The sequence below is a fragment of the Schistocerca serialis genome, chromosome 2 (genome assembly GCF_023864345.2).
Source record: "Schistocerca serialis cubense isolate TAMUIC-IGC-003099 chromosome 2, iqSchSeri2.2, whole genome shotgun sequence".
In the NCBI taxonomy this organism is placed as follows: domain Eukaryota; kingdom Metazoa; phylum Arthropoda; class Insecta; order Orthoptera; family Acrididae; genus Schistocerca; species Schistocerca serialis.
In genome coordinates, this window is record NC_064639.1 from 314,105,671 (window position 1) to 314,128,178 (window position 22,508).

Consider the following 22,508-nt stretch of genomic DNA (forward strand, 5'->3'; position numbering starts at 1 on the left):
CCTGGAATATTTACTTCGTCTTCTTTGATAAAGGAACTTCGGAAAACCGCATTTAGTAATATTGCTTTAGTTGCACTGTCATCAGTAACATCACCATTCTTATCGCACTGTGAAGGTACTAATTGTGTCTTTCCGCTAGTGTACTTTACATACGACTAGAATCTCTTTGGATTTTCTGCCAGATTTCGAAACTGTATTTCGTTGTGGAAAGCATTAAAAGCATATTGCACTGAAGTTTCTGTAATGTTTCTGTGAAGTTTCTGTAAAGTTTGGAAGGTAGGAGACGAGGTACTGGCAGAAGTGGAGCTGTGAGGACGGGGCGTGAGTCGTGTTTGGGTAGCTCAGTTGGTAGAGCATTTGCCCGCGAAAGGCAAAGGTCCCGAGTTCGAGTCTCGGTCCGGCACACAGTTTTAATCTACCAGGTAGTTTGATAATTTCCATGTTAACAGACTCTGGCCGCGGAAGTCTATGCAATTAAGGTTTCCCTTTCCGGTATTCAAGCAATTTTCCTTTCCTGTAGGGTATAGCAGAAAGCGTAGGAAAATAATTCGTCTAGGCAACATAAGACTGTAACATCCGTAAATGTGCCCTTTCCTTACGGTCTACTACCAAAAGAAAACTGAGCAGTGTGTAGATATCGTACGAAGTTGAAACTGGTTATAGAATCAGGAGTTGCAAGCGGCATCTGCGACTGAGCAGGAATTGTTGTCACTGTGATACCTTACATTAAACTACCACCATGGAACTACTATATATGGTGCTTTGATTTTATTGAGAGTGAATGATCGCTTATAGATGGACAGTACTTGTGTCCAATATGGGGTACACAGAAAAAATCTTATTTGTGGTTATTCAGTCGCTTTATAAGTCCAGTGATTTGCGATTCGATTCCCAGTTATTCATAAGCTTTCTTCCTTGGTACTTCAAGCAATGCTTTGTGTATTCCAAAAACGTGGACACGTAGGATTCAACATTACACTTCTGGGCCATTTCTTATCTGGCTACATGAGCTGATACACAGATCGTACGAAAACAGGGGACATATAATCTCCTATTGGACATAAAGAACGTTTCGGTGTTCAACTTAATCTTCTGGGCGAAGACAGCTTCACTCACACAACAGGGCGCCTCTACAACTGTATCATACAACTTCGTAGGCTTCTGCGGCAAGTCATTTGACATAAAAGTTTTCGGAGTATGGTACCACGCTATAATGCAAAAAGACTATACTGGAGAAACCGTGGTCAAAACGTTTGTTTCTCCAGAATAACTTTTTATATCATGACGCGGTACCACGCTCAGAAAAAATTATGTGAACTGGAGTCACAATGACACGAATAATTGATGATGATGATGTTTCGTTTGTGGGGGAGCGAATTATTATCAGTCAAAGTGTTCTCTTTACTAACCAGGAGGTACCTAATGAAGCCTTAGCGAAACGTATTTGGATTCTGATGCAAACAAGTAGTTAGAATACATGAAAAAATAAAACAGATTGAGTATATTCTTTATCAGGAAGAATGTATTCTTAAACGAGCCTGTATAGTAGTAGCATAATGGATTCACAAATGGGAGACCGTGTTTAGAATTCCATGCTACCAACTTTATGTAACTACCTCGTGATTTCTGTTAACTTTTCAATGAAAATGTAAGTTGTTTTTGTTCAAAGTCAATATCATGACTGCCCTGATTTTTATTACTCTGTCTTTGACAACACCTCCCCAAGATAAACGACCTACTTTAAACTTCTGAACGCTTTGTAGCAGGCCTGTTGTTGTGAGATACTGCCATTTAAACTACGTTCGTACCGTCGTTATAGGAACGCCTCCGTCGATGATTGCTATATTCACAATATTATTCGATAATCTACATTTACTGTTTTCTAGTAACTAAGTAAACTTGGTTCAAATGGCTCTGAGCACTATGCGACTTAACTTCTGTCATCAGTCACCTAGAACTTAGAACTAATTAAACCTAACTAACCTAAGGACATCACACACATCCATGCCCGAGGCAGGATTCGAATCTGCGACCGTAGCGGTCGCTCGGTTCCAGACTGTAGCGCCTAGAACCGCACGGCCATCCGGCTGGCTTAAGTAAACTATCACGTTTCTTGATCAAATGTGAATATCTGCCAGTCCTCCCGAAGGATACGGATGACTACTTTGAGTTATAACATCGATCATACAAAAACGTGAATTTCATCGGCTTGTGCCATTTTCACAGGTATTCGGGGGGGGGGGGGGGGATGAATCGCATCGCTTCCCCGAAAGTAACACAAATATTTGTGTATAATTTGTCCTGTTCTGAAAAGAGCATAAGCAAATATGACAACATGCGGAAGGAGTGATATAGTGTCTTATTTATGAATCAAGTACATCAACGATTTTAAGGAACTAGAATGGATAGCAAGAGATTTCGGGATCGTATCTTTCTGAAACTGGAAGTGTTATTTCATGCCTGTATCACACAACTTGTACGCTGAACAGCTTTTGGCTCCCCCTTTTTACAATAAATCAATGTGCAATATAACGCACTAACTATTCATTTCCTGAGCATGAAGTTTAAACAAAAGTACTGAATCAATGTTAATTTTTGTTGCATAGAGCCAAAAAGTATTTGACGTTTTGCAACGTTTCCCTTACACTTTATGTGCCAACTTTATCAATGATGATCTGGCAATCAGAAAGAGCAGTTTATTAATTACCATGAATGATTCTCGGAAGAGTGCTGAACAGAAAGGAGCAAGAGTCGAGTAGAGCGCGAGACTATCAACATGTCAGCGACATATGAAATAACATCTATACACATACGGTTCACTATTTGAACCAGTTTTTGTATCCTTCTTTAAGTTCTATCATATGGGGTTCAGAGTGATGAAGTTAAAGCACTACGTTGTCACATTTCTGGGGTAACTAATGTCATCCTTTTGTTCTCTGCGGATAGAACGACGCTAAAACCTCATTCCGTTTCTGATATAACTAACAAAGTATTCCGAATCGTTAGCAGATTTGCGTTACTTCGCTCTGTTTCTGATATTGTTACAGAAAATGTTCTCAGCGTCTCCTTCCCCCGTCCCGCCTTTAGTAATAAAAGCGTAGATTGGTTGTTCGTAATTCAACGTCTTCCACTAAAAGCCTGAGTTGTGTTTCCTTCCGTTATGCGCTTCGCATATTTCAAACAACTGAATGTATGTGTCCCAAACGTTTATGTAGCTTTCTATTACACCTTTACAAAAACATGAGGGTGAATTCTTTATGGTAACACTTTCCACAAATTTCAGTTGAGTCTGAAGGGATGGTGCAATTTAATAATTGATGTTACAGATTTAATACAGCAAATATTCGTAGTTCTTTCTAGTGTTAATTTAATTTTCCTGTTCCGCATAACTGTACTTTATAAAACTTTGAAGATGTTAAAGACTAAACACGTAAATATAACTCATATCTACAGCAAACAAGTATGACAGTATATGGAGAGAAAAAAAAAAAAAATCCTTACGAATAATTGTTGTTTCTCAGGCGAAACCAGACATGCACGGAATTCCTCTAGATCTCAAAGGGGCAAATCAGAATTCATTTTGACAGAAAATATTCATTAAACTAAAATGCTGCAATACTGTGAGCAGGAATTGTGTACAAACTATAAAGACCTGACGCGAAATATTACAGTTTCAGGTTTCCTTCTGCGCGTTTGTCTTCACTATACAATAGTAAGGACAATGGGGGTAGCAGATAGGCTCTTACGTTGTCTGCAACAGCGCTTAAAATAACAAAACGATCAGGTTCTGAAAGTGAATAACAATACTTCTTGTTGTTTTTTATCTCTTATACAGTTAAAAAATTTCGTGGGCGATGTGAACGCTGTCAACGATTGGTTACATATGTTGGCAAGTCTCGAGGGAAAAAAAATCTACTTCATTCATACCTTTTAACTACAATCTTCGCACATTAAACAATATACTGTTATTAATTCTCACATTACAGACAAGGGGTTCTCACACATTTACAAAATAGAAACACAAATGAAAACCTTGGATGCGCCTGTTGACAGGTTATGTTTTACGACATTAATGTAGGACTTAGTGGAGAAATGTGTAGCTTCGTATCTATATCAATATTTCTAGCAATTAAGTAACCATTCATTCTAAATGCTTGTGACACAACCACTAACATCGAAACGAAAAGTCTTTGAGAAATACACCGTACCATCATGGAAGGGATAGCTACGCTACTTGCCCAATCACGGGTTAGATTTAAATAGTTATGTTGGCGCTGTTGCCCCTATCGACGGAAATTATTCCGATTCACGTTGCTGCCAAGTCTCTGCTATGGCAAAACAGAGATGCTCTGCGACACTTGGCTATTTGTATACAACTTTTCACTATAAGTCGTCCATTGTATTGTTTGAGATAAGCAATAGTTTTAAATCACAAAAAACTGGCACACCCTTTCCACATTACAACTGAATATAAACGTGAAATATAGGGTTAAAAGTTTCACGCATAGTTCCTGCATCCACCGTTCGAGCGCTGCAGATCAACGTCGTAGTGGGCAGAAGTGTTCGTGGTGGAGTGTTTTTGTTATGTTTACTCTGGCGTAGATTAAAATGTTTGTATGAGCTGATGGTGGGTTATTGAATGTGTATCGTACCGCTGTTTTAATCGTGAATTTGTGCTGTTTTGAAATTATTCAGTGGGAAACGTAAGTATTATGCTACAAGCTTAAAATTGTTGTTTCTACAAGAAGTAAGCTGATTTTGTCACTCGTTTCGATAAAGTAACGCCTCGCTATCATTTGTGGGTATACATTCTGCCAGATGAAGCTTCAGCTGTTAACATTACGTGCCAAAACATATGTTTCCTCGGTATTATTGAAGTCATCATATGTATTACTGCAAGATGCAACAGCATTTGCTATCGCCGTCATGGTAAAGAAAGTTTCTGTAAATGGCCTCATTTAAAGAGACAGTAAATCTGTTTGCGAAAATAATGTTTTTTCCGATGAGTAAACGTTTTTTATTTTTAAATCTGCAAGTCCGACAGACGGAATTAAGTTGCGAGAATTTTCCCACGTATCGCGTATATGTCCCGCAACTGACGTGCCAGATTTAGCTATTTTCCATTGGCAAATAAACCAATTATGTTTGATTGCTTGATAGTTTAGACTGCGTCTTATTTAGATATAAGATATTTAGGTGTGTAAAACGAGGTACAAGTAAAAACGACAAAATAGTTACGCCCTATATCCGGTAGCGTTCGTTACAGAAAATTTACTTAAAGTACATTTTCGTATCTGGCTTTTGTTGCACATGAATTGTCTGATTGTTCTAAGCTTACAGCCTCTTAGAGATTGAGAAAATACTGTAGATGTTCTAATACCTACTGCAGGGAACAAAGTGGCTTGCCTCTAAAGTGGTCACTTCATAAGTTTGTGCCTAAGATGAAGCTTGTAATTCGAGAAGTTATTGTGATTCATTGTCAACAGCATTGTGCCACGGCATGGATGGGAGCGCAGTAGCAAATTGCAATCCAGCCAATCATCTTGACAGCCAAGAGAAAATAACCAGGCACAGATTAAAGTAATGTAAGTAGTCATTTCGAGCAGTCTCACATTTGCAAAGTATTTTGCATAGCCTACCTATGTTATTGGAAATATTTAGCGGGAATTTATGCTACTGTGACGAAAAGTGCGAACACGTTCCATAGAGGGGCTATAAATATCAGAAACTGCTCAGAAATTTACCACAATAAAATTTAAACCGTTTTGAAGAGTATTCAGGCCGATTGCCGATGTTGAGTTATAAATAGCTGTTGCTTGTTAATTATTGATGCCAGTGTTGAAAACATTGTCCAAAAATAGTAAGTCTTTGAACATCCCAAATTTTGACTTAATTATCTGCTGTATGCTTATGAAGTGGGATACCATGGAAATAAATTCCAGTCAGTGTTTTAGTTACATAAATGGGGGAAGAGGGGTAATAATTAAGTTGTTTTCAACGGATTTGATATGTCAAGTTTGCAAAATATTGTGCATCAGAATAGTTTTGCTATTATGACAAGGATAAAGGAAAATCCTGATTTCTGGCAGTAAAATTTATCATATTAGGTTCGAGAAAAGTTGAATGTTTGTTTTATTACTTTGTGGATAGGGAGAAAAATCCTGGTTCCTGATTACACCTGTGCCACCTTCTGTTCAAATCTGGTTTACAATGCCTATCATCACAGGAATTTTAACTGATATTCTTCATACCTTAGTTACATTTTCATACAGTTTGCCCTGTGAGATCTTTTTTGGATCACACTTCATATTATTACAACAATAGGAAACATGCTTTTAGTCATGGACGTAGATTACACTGTAATTACATTGTGAAAACTGTGGTTTTCTGGACATTCTATGAACCTTGCTGCTAATCCTAATACTGTCTATTCAAAAACAATGCTTTATTTTTGGGCATTTATGTTCTACATTTCTGCAAGCGGTACACATAGTGAAACAAACGATTTTCTTATGTAAATTTTTTTCCCTGCACAAAACATACAGCCTAACTTGAATTGTTCTTAATGTGGTCAATCCAATGCTGAGATAGGTAACTTGTAAGAGTCATGGATTAAGGAAGATGAAAGTGAATGAAGTATTTAAAAGTTTAACTAAACTATAATGTATAAAATTATTATTATATTTTTTTCTGTATTCTCAGTTGATAGGGCCTATTTTAGTTTATATAATGGAGCAAGTTGTTCTGCAATATTTATGAATAAGAGAGAAATCACTGTTAGTCATTGGACCTTTAAATTTAAACTCAGATTGTAGTTTATAAAGAGTGAAAGTGGGGTGGGGTTGGGACAGAAAGGTTAATAATTTATTTATCGAAAGCAGCTGCTTCGAAGATCATAACTGCATGAAGATTGTTAAAATGATTCATACATTGTATTGACATTGAATTAATTATGGCTGTTTTTTCTTTTTTTAAGTAAACTATATTGGTACATGAGCAAAAGCCATTAAGAATTGCTCCATACATCCTGAGTTCTAATGTTAGACATTATTGAAATCACGAACTCTGGATATCCTGTATTACATAGGGAACACTAAGAGACCACCACTCCCTGCACTCGAAATGGAAAATGACTGTGACATACTTAAAATTTGATTTTCGTATTGTACATTAAACGCTTTAAGGATCGTCATTATAAGTTACCGAGATAACTTTAATATTATAATTGAAATTGCGCTGCCAACTTAAAGATTACCATTTATTGATTTCTGCCTTAATTTAACCTACCGAAGTGTTAAGTTCTTCCGTGTTGGTGGTGGGGGGGGGGGGGGGGGGGGGCGGCGGATTAGACTATTTAGCACACGCTTTTCCCACAATGAAGCAGGGAGAGATGGAGAGCGCAGAGAAGAATTGCAATAGCACCACATGAGAGCATTCGCCGTGACACTAGTCCTACTTTGTTGGGGCAATAATTGTAACAGATATTTGTAGAGAATTGCGACGGCTCCGCCATTAACCTATACGTACGTGGCATGTAGGACGACTTTATAGTTGAAATGCTGTCCTCGTAGGTTGCTATTAATGCACTTAAAGAGTTCAGCAGTTAAAAAAACCAAACATCGCATTTAAATTAATTTCGGTGTTTAATTGTTAACGTTAAAATGTAAAATTTTTTCGCGGTCACAGTTGGTTACGTACTGTCAGCCATCTTGCCGTTCTCCTCTGCTTCACTGAGATGTTCGGAGAAATCCTCTAAAAGCGGGAAAATAGTTAAAATGCTCCGTCTAGAAGCCAAATAAGTAGAATTCACTACTGATGATGATTCAACAATGTTACTGATTACACCTATGAGAAGTTCTTGTGAATCACTTGCTACGCACTGTTTCGTCGACTTAAAGGTGCAACATGACCTGGAACGTTGTTCCTTCGCCGATAAAAATTACGTAGCACTAGTATCTCTAACGTTAGTACTGTTTACCAAAAAGCTGGTTACCAGCGTCAGTTCACCGTGATTTGCTATTAAGTTCAATAACCGCTCTGCTTAACTAAACCCAACCTGGTGTAGCCAGTAAGATACGACGTAATTTAATACCGCTGCCCCAATTCCCGTCACCGTTCGAATAATTGCTGTTCACCATGATGCATGTTTACTGGCCAACGACATAGGTTTATTGCCGGTGATTGTTAGACAAGAGAAAATGACGTATCAGGCATCTTTGTGTCTCTAAAACAACAAAATTTGGAAAAAAACCCGAAGCTGTTACGCTTTGTGCACTTAAGCCTTCAACCGCATTTTGTCATGTGTGCAGGGAGGGACTATTTTTTTCGCGTAATGTTGGAGGGAGAAAATATTTTTTGTGGAAAAACTAAATTTATAAACTATCATATCTATAACTACTGTTCTTAGTGACGATTGCGCATAGAATACCGTGAAAGTGAAAAACAAAAAAATCCTTTCCGATCTCAATAAATTGCTGATATAGAGTAATTCAGTAAAATGTAAATGTTTTCCCATATCTCTGCTTCTGTCAAAACAAGAAATTGCAGATTTTATTGATACTGGAAATAAATTTAATCTTGGACTTATACTCGAGCGGATTGATAAAAGATTAATATTCCAAGCTAAGCGCTTTGCGTGTAAGTGTTTTTTCCCTCCCCAGATGTACGAGGTTAGAAAGACCCATACGAGACACGTTGAGCTCATGATTGCATGTTAAACACCGTAAAGTGACATTTCAGTCGCAACAGTGCAGACTGAAGTGTCAAAATACTCTTGAAAGAAATATAATTTTCATTGAAATGTAGTAAAATTACGAAAATAAACAGTAAATCACCCGTTCAATTAGTAATGGGGTTTAGAACTGCACATACAGTAATCACAAACCAGCTGAGCTGTAGTCTGCACATTTTAAGACTTTCAGAGGTCTCTGGGGACACAGTCAAAGTGTTGTATTTTCACTTACTTTTGGAACATTATTTCCATCTTATATACAACAAAGGGTTAAACGGAAAACGCGGGAAACAAGAAATAAATATAAGATGCAAATAATATTGTACACAGATTTTATGAGAAATTTATATAGGAAATGTAGCAAAATATTCAGGCCCCCTGTTTTTGTATGAATTTTCATTGTAAGTCAAATAGAACAACATGAAAGATTTGTTTACATTATGTTCGATTGTTATTAGAGATGGTTACGTTTAAATAGGCCGTCTCTAACATAGTTGGTGTCCCCCCCCCCCCTCCCCCAGCCACCATAGTGCACCCCTATCCTAAGAATTTTTCAACGTGAGCGGTAGTAGAGATCCAAAAACACGTGTAAACTTCAACAAATGTTTGTATAGAAGTGAACAACCATCTGAAGATGAACCTCTTGGTCTCAGACCTGCAATGTTGCTATTTGTGGAAATAAATAGCATTATAAATACTGGCTTCTTGCTGTTTTCTTCTTTGCGAGAAATTGACCTGTATTTTGCATACAGCAACAATTCTGATATATCAGTTTTTGACAAAATGGTATGAATATTTTTCTTACACATGCAGCTTATGAAGTATGCAGTGGGATACTAGAGGCACCAATTATCTTCCCTATTGTGCATAACTTTCATGACTTTACCCAAATCCTCACTCTGAAACCATTCTCTGTATGCTCAACCTCTTTCAGCTCATTATGGATATGACTAGCCTTAGTTGTTGTATTTCCTGCCATGTTTCTTCTGTTCAAAACTCCTTCCATTATACATACTATATGAATAGTGTAGGCCTTTGTGTTAATCACTACCACTTTGTTTTCATTCTCATTCATCTGACATCTGTAGCAGGATAAAAAGCTTGTAAAACTTTCATGAGGCATTATGTTCAACAGCTATATTCAACTATGTTTTTCCTGCGTGTCTGCTAATGTCATCTTCACATTTATTGTTGTCTTCCCATATGAAAGAATCAGGCAAAGAATTGTCTTTGTGTATCTACTCTCTGAACCCAGGTTACATGCCCCACGTATCTCAATTTCAATTTCAGTGTGGCCGTTATTACGTCCTCCATTCTATTCCCTGGTTCATTTATTTCCGTAATTCCTACTCTAGATATCACTGTTGGTCCTAAACTACCCTTAGTTTTTGAATGGTTTTTACATTAAAAATATATGTCTCACTTTTATGAATCAGACCCCTATCTCTGGACCTTTTTAGAAACACCAGAAGCTTAGTTTTGAAAGCTCTATCTGATTTGTTAAAGGCACTCATTTGTGTTTACCTTTCTGTTTATTTATCTTTCTTATACATCCAGTTGCACTCAATGTATGAAATACAAAAATAAATGAACCTGTTTTTGTGATTTAATTAATTTGTACTGTTTTCAGTGTTTTGACTATTTGTTGTCATTTTTGGAATCGATTTTCATTCCTGTTTTCAAACTCTCTCTCCTCTCCCTCCCTCCCTCCCTCCCTACCCCTCAGATTATTCCCTTTTGCATTAGAACCTCATTCTGCAAAATGAGTGTGTTTAAGACACGTTGTTCCAATACATTGCCTTCGTCTTTTCCCCAGTTTATGAATCTGGAAACTTTCTACAAGTTTTCTGAGAATACTTGTGATGTGTAAGTTCCATAATTCCTTGCCTTACTACTATTTAGTTTTTGAATTTCCCAATATCCTGATCAAGTCTAATGTTAGCTGTATCATTTATTTATATGTCTCCTTCAGTATACTGACATGTATTGAATCAGTGCGATGTTTTCAAGGCTGTGTAGATCTCGATGAAACAGAGTCAGAAGTTTCCAAAATCAGTGAGCCCCAGACAAATTTTCTCATACACAGTGCTCTATTCTGTAATTTTGTTTGCTTATAATGGTAACTTGTTTCTTTATTTGTAAATTTCAGAAAGGTCACTGATTTGGCTACTTTTTTTTTTTTAACTCCCTTGTCCCCATTCTTGTGAAGTAGAATAATTCCAGCACTTTTCCAGTTTTGGGGACGGTCTTTCTTGGCAGACTTTCTGTAAAAATTTTTGAGTCAGTTAACTTACCTATATCAGACATTGGCTTTGACCCACGACATAATGATGAGCCATATCTTTTCATAAGATAGGGGGAACAGAACTCGTACAGTATTTTGGATTTATATTTGTAGAATGAAGGGTATGGTGTGACAGACTGACCCGTAGATTGCTTCAAAGTCTAGATTAGTTTTGGAAGTGGCAGGTTGTCAATAGCACGCCAGTGAATATGTCAGGAGGGTAGCTGTAATTTTTGTTACAGTGCATGTTTTACACGTGTTAGAATTAGATGGGTTGTGTAAGTTGTTTTTCTATTATTTTCCTCCAGCTTAAACTATTTGTGTTACATCTCCATCTTCAGGCTTATTGTCATTTTTCTTTCCTCAAGTAGCTTTATACAGGTCATCTGATGTTACTTCTGGAATGTTGTTATTTCCATAATTGGCTGCCAGTTTTTTTTGGTTCAAAGAAATGTTGTTAATTGCCTCACCATCTTGAATGATGTAATATCTGTTGAACAAGCTTTTTTCCACTCCATACTTAAACTTTTTTGTTTCTCTCAACAAATTCTTGTTGTTTCCTTGCAGATGGTCTTGGTTTACAATTTGTTTTGATTTGGTATATTCTTTTGTGTTTCTAGTTTGGTTCCCCCGAACACTAAGCCTCCCTTTAATAAATGGTGTCTTCCATTTGATATTTACTTTTGGTTTGCTTTCTTTGCACATGCAGAACTGTTTACAAATTTACTTTTGTCAGCTAAATGCCTCTTCATTCTGTACTTGAATAACCTTCATTTTCTAAGAGATTAACATAGTTGCTTAATGTATTGCTGCATACCTATCTATTTTTTATAAGATGTGTTTCTGACCTACTGTCTGTTGAGTCTGAATCTGTCTAGTATTTTACATATTGTGCCCTGTGCATGTTGTGAACATTCATTCATTCATTCATTCATTCATTGTGTTCCATATTCCCATCAAGAAAGGCAACCTCTGGTGATGGGGAATGAGTAGAAGTATGTCATAATAAAGGAAAACAAAGTAAAGAATCTTAATCTGTACTTTTGTTTACAACTAATGAACCTATCAGTGTTTCACAATTGCTAAATGTGTATCGTAATTGGGTACATGTCGTGATCTTCTCCTCCTCCTTCTCCTCCTCCTCCTGCTGCTGCTGCTGCTGCTGCTGCTCACACTTGCTGTCCATCTCCTCCTCTTCCCTCCTCCTCTCTGTCCATCTTCTCTTCCTCCCTCTGTGTCTGACCTTGAGCCTTGTTTATTGTTACTGGTAAAAAATATTGATTGGGAATTGAAATCACTTAAAGTAAATGGGTAAATCAGCTGGGATAAGAGACATCTCCTGCAGCTGGATCTTTGAGGATGGTAGCTTGAATTACAGTATATCACGTAGTTTTAATCTGTGAACAGGTAGGATTACCAAGTATAGGATGTAGTAGTGTTGTAATTGTAATCTGATAAGCCATAAATATAACTTCCCTGTTTTCTATGAAAACTGACTGAGGAAGAAACACCACTTAGTTGTGTGTACAGTATTTGTTTAAAACTATTTGTAACGAGAAAGAATGTATACCAGAGAAACAACTTGGCTTATTATTTCCAGTTCCCAGCAGCTGTAGTTAAAATTGACTGTGGGAAAGAAAATGAAACTGCGGCTCTGTCAAGAAGCACACTGTTGGGCAAGCAATGTTTAGTATTCCTTAGGTTGCTGTTAAATTCAACAGATGACACTCCAGTACATGTATAAAAACACGCAGATGTTTGAATGCAATGTTAACAAAAGTTCAGAGCAGTCATTGAATAACTTTAGGTGAGTTAAGATTTCGAGCAAGTGAAGGATTGCATTTTTATTTATATAATCCATCTCTAAACTGCTTGGTGCTGTCCATGCTTATGCCACTTTAATGTTCACTAAGTAAATTAAAGAAAGCTGCTACACTGAGAAAACCTACTGCCTCATCAGTTATCTTTAACGGCAGATGATGTGTTGGTTACAAGGCAATTTTTCAGATACAGCATTTACCAACGTTTGTAAGTATTGAGGCTTTTTTACAGTAGCTGCCTATTTAACATGCAACTGTACACCTAAGTTCCACATACGTTATAGAAATTTTCAGTTTTGAATCTAGATATTCAGATAATTTGTAGGAAGAGTGGGTAGTGAAGTAGGTTTCTAGTTTTCTTTTGAATTCCCAATTTATTGCTTTGTTGGATGGGGAGATATGAAATGGAGGCAACAAAGAAAATAAGAGCTGATGAGTGGCTTCTGATTATAATGGATTTTCCGAGAGAAGTGAGGGTAGTCTTGTGAAATGGACGTATGAGATAAGGAAAGAAATAAATGACAGGAGGATGAACGTTAAAGTATCAGTGGAAAGGAGTTTCGAGATACTGCAGCTCAGCAAGTAGATTGCAGCCAACTGTAGAAAAAAGAGGAATTTGAATTGTAACTGCAGTCACAGCTGTATGGTCCACAGTGGTACAGCAAGAAGTGGATATGAAGAGATTATGAAAAGGCTAGGGTAGTGGAAATGAGAGAAATGGATTGACTGGAAATTTCTTGCACAACAAAGAAGAAGGAAGTAAGGCAACATGTAATGACTGTAATTAGGAAAGGAAATCTGTTGTGCATTCTACTGTCTTTAACAGGGAACCAAATAATGACTCGCTGATTTAAAGATGAGAACTCAGAATCTTAAGTGACCACTCACTGCTAGTAATGATTCTTAGAGCCAGGGGAGAATGAAGGAGCACACAAAGAGAGGAGAGAAAAACAAAGCAACTGGAAACAGAAAGAGGAAAAAAAATTGAGAAAAGTATCAAAAATTATAGGGAATGAGATACCTATTGGTGCAACCATAAGAGGAATGGAAGTTAAAGACAACTACTGTTGAAGCTACAGTATCAGAGGTTAAAGAACCAGCGACATTTAAATATGAAAGCAGATACCATGAGTCAGCAAAGGATGAGATGAGCAGAAGAGTGAAGGAAATGGGCGGGGGGAGGAGGGAGGGAAAAAGTTACGGAGGAAAAGAGAAAAAGGAATGAAAAAAAGTACTGTATAGCTTGTTGAAGGGAAAGAAGAAAGGTGTGAGTGAAAACCCTACTGTACTGGATGTCAGTGGAAGAGGATAAATGATGATAAGAAATTGAAAGTGATGTGTAAAGACCTTTTACCTCGAAATGGGATAGCTGATAGCTGAGGAAAAGAGGTGTAATGAAAAGATCCATAACAACCAAAGAAAAGAAGCTGAAAAGGAACTGACATGGGCTGCATGGAATCAGCAGTGGGCAGTATCAAAGAAAGAAAGGTACTGGGTGTAGATCAGATGTCAGTAGTAGAAGTAATATAAAACAAAATGAATTTTAACCCTTAGTTTTCACAGCTGTCATGGATAACATAACCCACAAGCTGACAAAGTGTTGCAGATCAAAATAAGTTAATGCTCTTTGATGACAACCTGATGATCTGGGGAATAGGGAATGGTGGCCCTGTTGTTTGGTTCCTTTATGTCCCAAACCAACCAATCTGGGGGAATAGAAAGATTAATTTCAGCCGTAATTAAAGGCTTGGGCAGAGACGGTAGGACTATATGATGTGGAAATTAGTATGAGGAAAAATGAGCTCATGCTTGTGACCAGTAAGATGATGAAGACTGTCCCAGTATTTGTGGCAGAAAGAAAATGGTCGAACTCTGTAACTTCAGTTATTTCGGATGTGTATTGGAAAAAAGTGGAAGAAGAAATAATAAGTACGCCATTGAAGAATAGTAGCAAGCAGTAGTAATAGTGGGGGGGGGGGGGTGGAGGAAGGGGGGTTGTCAGGAGATTGTTGTAGAACCAAGGTGTTCCACAGAGTACCATGTGAATAGTATATAAGTCCTACTATGGGCTTGTCCAGACCTATGATGCTGGAAACTGGACAATTAAGAAAAGGCTTTAAGCAAGAAACAAGAATGTGAAATGAAATTTCATACAAGCATAGTAGCTTCAACAACATTTGAAAGAATAATAAATGAAGAAATCAAGGAGATAGTAAGGGATGTAACCTTGAAAGAGTGGGTAGGATCAACAAGGCTAGTGTGGGAAGGACAGAAGAGAATCATGTGATGAATATGAAGGAAGATGCATGACTCGCTGCTCCAAGGCATAAGACCAAGGGACAAATGGTTGAAAAGAGTGGAGGAGAGTATTTGGAGTACTGGAACACTGTGGTAGCTGAGCAGTGGTAGGAGATAGAAGAAATGAAGCAGCTTATGTGGACGTTGTACCTAACCAGCGGTTGTAAATTGTTGTGCTCCTGCTGCTGCTGATGGTGATTCAGCTGAAACAAATTCTTATTGCCAATAACAAAAACCATTAAGGAGTAAATGTATTGGGAAATTTGTGTCAGAATTAAAAGATGTGTCAGAATTAAAAGATCTTTAAAAAGGATTCTCCAAGCTGTGCACTTACGTGCTTTACGCAGTGCTCTTACTGCTGGCTTGAGTCGAGCACTTCAAAAATGTCCTAAATAAACCAATACTCAAGGCTTTTGTCAACATACTTGATACCAAAAAGTATTACAAAGTGGATTTCTACTGTCAAATTAAGCATAATATGTTTATTGTGTGGTAAAATGTAGTCAGTATATGTTTTAGTTCCATTCAGCTCTTAAAATCCCACATTTTTTAACGTGATGCTGAAAGTCTGTGTTTGTTAAGAACAAACATGTTCATTTTTGGTAAATTGTGTTAAAATGGTATCATACCCAAAGTTTGTCCACTGAAGAATTGTTATTTGTATTTTATCATGATCTTACATTAAGTGATGATTGTCATCAGGTAGTGGGAGTTACTTTCATATATCAGTTGTAATTTTTAACAGAGGCCTTCTGTGCCACTATCAGAATGTGAGCAACTTGAACATAGATCTGATTTGTCTCCCCTTTACTTTTAAAACTGATGTTGTTGCTACTGAGATTTATTCAGTCTCTGTTAAATGTTTTTTTTATATTAATGTTTACAATAAATGCTATGCCTAAGTTTCCTCCAGGTTATGTTCCTTGGTGGCAATACCACCACTCCAGTGCAACAGAGTAATGAAATTTCGTTCATAATGGTTGAAATCGTATTTCACTGTGAACCTTGGGTTTGCTGTAACAGCAGTTTAATATTTTGCACAAAAAACTAAATGTTGTTAAGCCAAAATAAAAAGGGGTGTTACGGGGAATGGATTGTGTGAAATGTACATTCTGAACAAAAAGAAAGGATTTTCATTTTAAAAATGTAGAGAAATCATTTTGTCATTTATTCTCAGTATGTGCTTCATGTTTAAAACAAGAAGTCCTGGCCGTCCCCCCCCCCCCCCCCCCCCCCTTCCCCCTCCTCCCATTTTTATACGAAAATACTTTTTGATGTAAGTTGTTAATCGATAATTCAAAAAGTATGTTAATCACAAACAATTTTTTTTTTTAAATGTTATAAGTACTTTTATATTCACATAATCCTCAAAGTTTATTTGTAACTTGAAACTTACATTAAATGTGCATCCATTTGAAATGGATTTTTTTATGCATTGTACGGTTTTTAATTTTCTGATTTCTCTTCTTTCTGTGAATTAATAGTTTGTCTGTTTCCCACTGGTTTGCACTGCTAACTGTGTTATGGCATTTTCTGGACTTGTCTGATCAACAAAGTCTTTTCCTCTTCTTTTTTTTCCTAGTGTATTGCATTGCTGATTTTGATCTCTGAACTCTTGTATTTTTAATCGTTCACTTCAAATTTCTTTCAAAGGAATTTGTTTCTGAATGTGTAGAAGTCACAGGTTCTTCTTATTAAGTATATATAAAATTAGTTCATGTCCTTACCTCTGTCATCCACAAACCATGTAAGGTACTTTTACTTACATATAACTACAGTCATACTCTGCAAACCACCTTGAATTGTATATCAGAGGGTACTTACTGTTACACCACACATTAGGTTCCTTCACTTTCCATTTGAGTATGGAGCGCAGAAAGAATGATTGCTTAATTGGTGGAATTACACTAATCTTGTCTTCACTGCCCCTTTGGGAGCAATTTAGAAGGGGCTAGTATATTCCTAAGTGCCCCATTTAAAGTTGGTTCTTGAAATTTTGTAGGTAGCCGTTGAGGAGAGTTGACACCTTATTTTCAGTCATCTGCCAGTTGAGGTTTACAGCATTTGTGTAATGCTTTCCTGTGAGGAAGTGTAGCTTGTGACCATTCATGCTGCCCTTTGTATCTTTTCTGTATTCTCTGTTAGTTCCATTTGGCTGGAGTTTTATTTATGTCGGGAAGAATGGATGTCTTTTGCTTTTCAGGTTCTTAGTCTACCAGTTAGCTTTTATATTATTATTTTGTTAACCCCCCCCCCCCCCCCCCCCTCTTACCCTCTGCCCTAAGTAGTTGTGATGATTTGCATGTACTGTTTTCTGTGAAATTCCTATTTCAGCAATGTGTATGTCTCTGTAAGAGCCAACTGGCTAAATATTGTAACCAAGTGGTGTATGAAAGTTCTAATAGAAATGTTTTGTTGCATTGTAACACACTGTAACATGCTCGAAAGTTAGATTGGAAGTTCTCGCTGCTACGTGCGTTGATGGGAATTTAGATAATTGATTTATATATAGTAATTTGTTTCCAATTTTCTTGAGACCTACTGAGTAATTTCTATAAGTTCCTTGAACTGACTGAAGCTCTGCCTATTTTTTCAATAAAATAGTGTGACAGGTTGAATTTTTTCTGTTAGAACATCATTTGCTACTTTTGCTTTCCTTGGTCTGTGGAATTGTGTGTCTTTCTTCAAGTGGAATCTGATCTGTTGCATTCACAAGTTGGGTATTAACCATTTGTTTCCCAGTAAATATTGTTGTATCCTTCATGACTGTGGAGCTGTTTCAGTTTCTTAAAATTTGATCCTCTAATAATAGTTTCGCAGACTAGATTTGATGTAGGGTAATTACTGAGTTTAAAAAGTTTGTTTAGGTGAAATATGGGAGATTTTAATGACAGTGTGCACTCTTAACATCATAGTGTCATATTAATCTTTCCTGCTGTTTTAGTTGTAACCTGATCTTGTTATAAAGCTTAATTATAATTGCATAGTAAGAGTACTTTTGTGTTTGTATGTGTTATACATAGGCTTGTCTTCCTCTATGCAGGATGTAAATCATAACAGTACTAAGTTCTCTTAATGGACTTGCTCTCAAAACCAGTGATGAAGTCAATGGAAACGGTGAGGGCGAACCCAACTGTGAGTACAATCTGTTTAAGCCATTACCACTGAAAATATTTTCTCTTGAATATTATCAAATAAAAAAAGTAGTATTTTGTGAAGCACATTATAATTCAGAAGTGTAATCTTATAATTTTCTATAGTCTCAGACGACTGGCCAGCTCCGTACTATTACTTCAGCTGTTGGTCATGCCCAGACGAGGGTTCTGACTTCCGGAACCTCTATAGCACATTCAGCAAATTCATCACTAATTGGTCAGGCGACACAGGGGACCTTAAAACAAGGTGAAAAGTTTATTTTTGTATTTGCACTAAAATGTGATTGATTGTAATTTTTGCTAATTTAAGTATGTACCAAAATTAACAAAAAATCTTGAGTTTGTTCACAATTTGTGACAATAATAAAACATTATGTGTATGCATCCTTTGTTCTATACCTTATTCTTTCTCTGATTCTCTGAAAACTGATTTCAGTGAGTGTACCTCGGACTAACGTGGTGACAACATGTTCGGCCAATAATACTATCACACTCACGCAAAGTGCATCCTCCATGATGAGTCCTCGTCCCCATGTGACAGTGGCATCTGCTGTGGCTGTAAATGCTACAACAGCGTCGTATCATGTCCCCCGAGGTAATACGTTATTTCTTGTTCAGGTATTTCTGAGTCGGTATCTTCGTGGGAAGTGTTTAAGATTGTCTGTTTAATTAGTGATCCTTGCGAATACAGTGTACATATATATTTAAAGAAGAATCATGGGTCGATGGCTGTTCAGGCATTGTTCAGTGTCTCTTCACAGCAGGAGTAAAATCTTGAATACTGATCTCAGATTATTATTCTGAAAGTACACTATGCTGAATCAGTGTAAAAGAAAATACTGTTTTGTTTTTAGGAGCTGCAGCTGTGGCTAACATTGCAGCACCTCGTTCTGCAGTGGCTACGCCAATAGTAAGAGCTACTACACTGCAGACAGCTGGTTCAACCCATTCAACAAGGTATATCCAAAGTATATAGCCTGGTAAAACTCTCGAGTTCTTTTATTTTGTACAGAGAACTTTAGTATAAAATACCGCGAAAATTTTAAAAAATCAGTTTTTCTGAAAGCAGTGACATGGGTATTATATTGTTGCACTCGAGCTGAATAGGACAAGAAAACCTATTTTATTAGTATGCAATGGGATACCACCATGAAAAGGAGAAAAGGTGTATGGGGGCGTGTCACATGTGCAAAATTGTTGCTGCAGGTAGCTACTGTGTGCTGTAAAATAATTTAAAAATGTATTTTTTCTGTTATGAATTGTTCAGAAGTAACAAATAATTGGTTTCATGTTTTTGAAGCAGTACTGGCTCTAAGTACCATGACTGCACGTGAGTTGCGATTTTCTCTGAAACATGATATAGGTATTTTTGCCATAGAACTTCTCACACATTATTTGTTCATTTAGAACCCAGCTTTTCAATAATTGTTATTCTCATACCAGTTACTTTTCTCCATTTTTTTCCCCTTTTTTAACTCAGAAATGGTAAGATAGATACTGCGTATAGGAGAATTAGAGACCTTTGGAGAAAAGAGAACCACTTGTATGAATATCAAGAGCTCAGATGGAAACCCAGTTCTAAGCAAAGGAGGGAAAGCAGAAAGGTGGAAGGAGTATATAGAGGGTCTATACAAGGGCGATGTACATGAGGACAATATTATGGAAATGGAAGAAGATGTAGATGAAGATGAAATGGGAGATACGATACTGCGTGAAGAGTTTGACAGAGCACTGAAAGACCTGAGTCGAAACAAGGCCCCCGGAGTAGACAACATTCCATTAGAACTACTGACAGCCTTGGGAGAGCAAGTCCTGACAAAACTCTATGATCTGGTGAGCAAGATGTATGAGACAGGCGAAATACCCACAGACTTCAAGAAGAATATAATAATTCCAATCCCAAAGAAAGCAGGTGTTGACAGATGTGAAAATTACCGAACTATCAGTTTAATAAGTCACAGCATCAAAATACTAACGCGAATTCTTTACAGACGAATAGAAAAACTGATAGAAGCCGACCTCGGGGAAGATCAGTTTGGATTCCGTAGAAATATTGGAACACGTGAGGCAATACTGACCTTACGACTTATCTTAGAAGAAAGATTAAGGAAAGGCAACCCTACGTTTCTAGCATTTGTAGACTTAGAGAAAGCTTTTGACAATGTTGCTTGGAATACTCTCTTTCAAATTCTGAAGGTGGCGAGGGTAAAATACAGGGAGTGAAAGGCTATTTACAATTTGTACAGAAAGCAGATGGCAGTTACAAGAGTTGAGGGGTATGAAAGGGAAGCAGTGGTTGGGAAGGGAGTGAGACAGGGTTGTAGCCTATCCCCGATGTTATTCAATCTGTATATATTGAGCAAGCAATAAAGGAAACAAAAGAGAAGTTCGGAGTAGGTATTAAAATCCATGGGAGAAGAAATAAAAACTTTGAGGTTCACCGATGACATTGTAATTCTGTCAGAGACAGCAAAGGACTTGGAAGAGCAGTTGAACGGAATGGACAGTGTTTTGAAAAGAGGGTATAAGATGAACATCAACAAAAGCAAAATGAGGATAATGGAATGTAGTCTAATTAAGTCGGGTGATGCTGAGGGAATTAGATTAGGAAATGAGACACTTAAAGTAGTAAAGGAGTTTTTCTATTTGGGGAACAAAATAACTGATGATGGTCGAAGCAGAGAGGATATAAAATGTAGACTGGCAATGGCAAGGAAAGCGTTCCTGAAGAAGAAAAATTTGTTAACACAGAGTGTGGATTTAAGTGTCAGGAAGTCGTTTCTTAAAGTATTTGTATGTAGTATAGCCATGTATGGAAGTGAAACGTGGACGATAAATAGTTTAGACAAGAAGAGAATAGAAGCTTTTGAAATGTGGTGCTACAGAAGAATGCTGAAGATTAGATGGGTAGATCACATATCTAATGAGGAGGTATTGAATAGAATTCGGGAGAAGAGGAGTATGTGGCACAACTTAACTAGAAGAAGGGATCGGTTGGTAGGACATGTTCTGAGACATCTAGGGACCACCAATTTAGTATTGGAGGGCAGCGTGGAGGGTAAAAATCATAGAGGGAGACAAAGAGATGAATACACTAAGCAGATCCAGAAGGATGTAGGCTGCAGTAAGTACTGGGAGACGAAGAAGCTTACACAGGATAGAGGAGCATGGAGAGCTGCATCAAACCAATCTCAGGACTGAAGACAACAACAACAACAACAACAACAACAACTCAGAAATGGTCACAGTCAGTGACAGCCAGTATCTTCACGAGAAAAGTAACATCAGAATTTTCTTGTTATAACCATATGGCAGTTAGTAAAGATCGATATTTTGGTAATTTCAGAGTTCAAAAGATACAAGGTGCAAAGGAAAGCTACCACCAAATCCCAAAAGCTGATTGGTTTGAATCTGGTTGGTAACATGCAATTTTGTTTATGTTGGGTTTGTGTAGAAGATGCTTGACTTGTTAAACAGTGGTGTCTGTCTGTGGAATGTTCTATTTGCAGTTGTGTGAATTGCATATTTCTTCTTTCTCATTGCTGTGCTGTGATATTGGGTTGGATGATGAGTATATTGGTGAAATACCAGAATTTTATTAGAGCAGAGATTATGCTAGTTTATTATTTCATAGCTTTCCTAAATCACTTTGTAGGTGAATTACACAATGGTTTCTTCATCAAACAGCAGCTCAATTTCTTCTTCCATTTTGTTGTTGGTCCTGAAAAAATGCTCTCATGTTCGGAGCACACCTGTTAAGAGGCCGTTAATTCCTTTAACAGCAAGAAACAAATTAACTGTTTTGCGCGTTACTCGCTATTTTTAATATAAAGGACATAACACCTAACAGGGAACTTCACGCAAGACTATATTGGCAATTACTAACATCACAATGTGGAATTTTCTGACACCATTTCTTTGCAGTTTTGTTTCAGGAATCAGAGCAATGAACCCTGGCTCATTAGTTACAAGAGCTGGTAGTCCTGCAGCTTCAGTGGTGACTGGTACAATGTGGCTTGGTGGGACTACTGTTCAGACAACTACCATAACAACACCGAAATCAGTGTCACCTCGACCACTGCTAACAACCACGAGGGCATCTTCAATTACAACTATACCTACATACACACAAGGTCGTCAGACATCTGTTACAGGTAACACAAACACACCAACTTGGAAACGTTATTATTGTGTCTAATATCAAACTTTCGAAACAACTT

At 37.3% G+C, this 22,508-nt stretch overlaps 1 protein-coding gene, 1 long non-coding RNA gene and 1 other non-coding gene across 7 annotated transcripts in view; 2 read left to right on the forward strand and 1 right to left on the reverse strand.

The window, feature by feature from the left end:
• LOC126457107 (uncharacterized) overlaps positions 1 to 8,123 on the reverse strand; it is a 95,585-nt gene extending 87,462 nt beyond the window's left edge. The window contains exon 1 of the long non-coding RNA XR_007585432.1: positions 7,699 to 8,123. This is a non-coding gene — a long non-coding RNA (uncharacterized LOC126457107). The remainder of the gene's footprint in view (positions 1 to 7,698) is intronic.
• Trnas-cga (transfer RNA serine (anticodon CGA)) lies at positions 331 to 405 on the forward strand. The gene has a single exon. It is a non-coding gene; the product is annotated as a tRNA-Ser (tRNA).
• LOC126457104 (mucin-5AC-like) overlaps positions 4,563 to 22,508 on the forward strand; it is a 100,352-nt gene continuing 82,406 nt past the window's right edge. For 3 of the 5 annotated variants that reach the window (XM_050093140.1, XM_050093143.1, XM_050093145.1), the window contains exons 1-7: positions 4,563 to 4,703; positions 5,487 to 5,585; positions 18,177 to 18,268; positions 18,394 to 18,535; positions 18,725 to 18,883; positions 19,143 to 19,245; positions 22,213 to 22,442. In XM_050093140.1, the coding sequence (XP_049949097.1) occupies positions 18,209 to 18,268; positions 18,394 to 18,535; positions 18,725 to 18,883; positions 19,143 to 19,245; positions 22,213 to 22,442 (694 nt within the window). In that variant the 5' untranslated portion in view covers positions 4,563 to 4,703; positions 5,487 to 5,585; positions 18,177 to 18,208. Of the gene's footprint in view, positions 4,704 to 5,486; positions 5,586 to 12,615; positions 12,823 to 18,176; positions 18,269 to 18,393; positions 18,536 to 18,724; positions 18,884 to 19,142; positions 19,246 to 22,212; positions 22,443 to 22,508 lie in introns of all 5 variants that reach the window. The other 2 variants (XM_050093142.1, XM_050093141.1) reach the window with 2 other exon arrangements.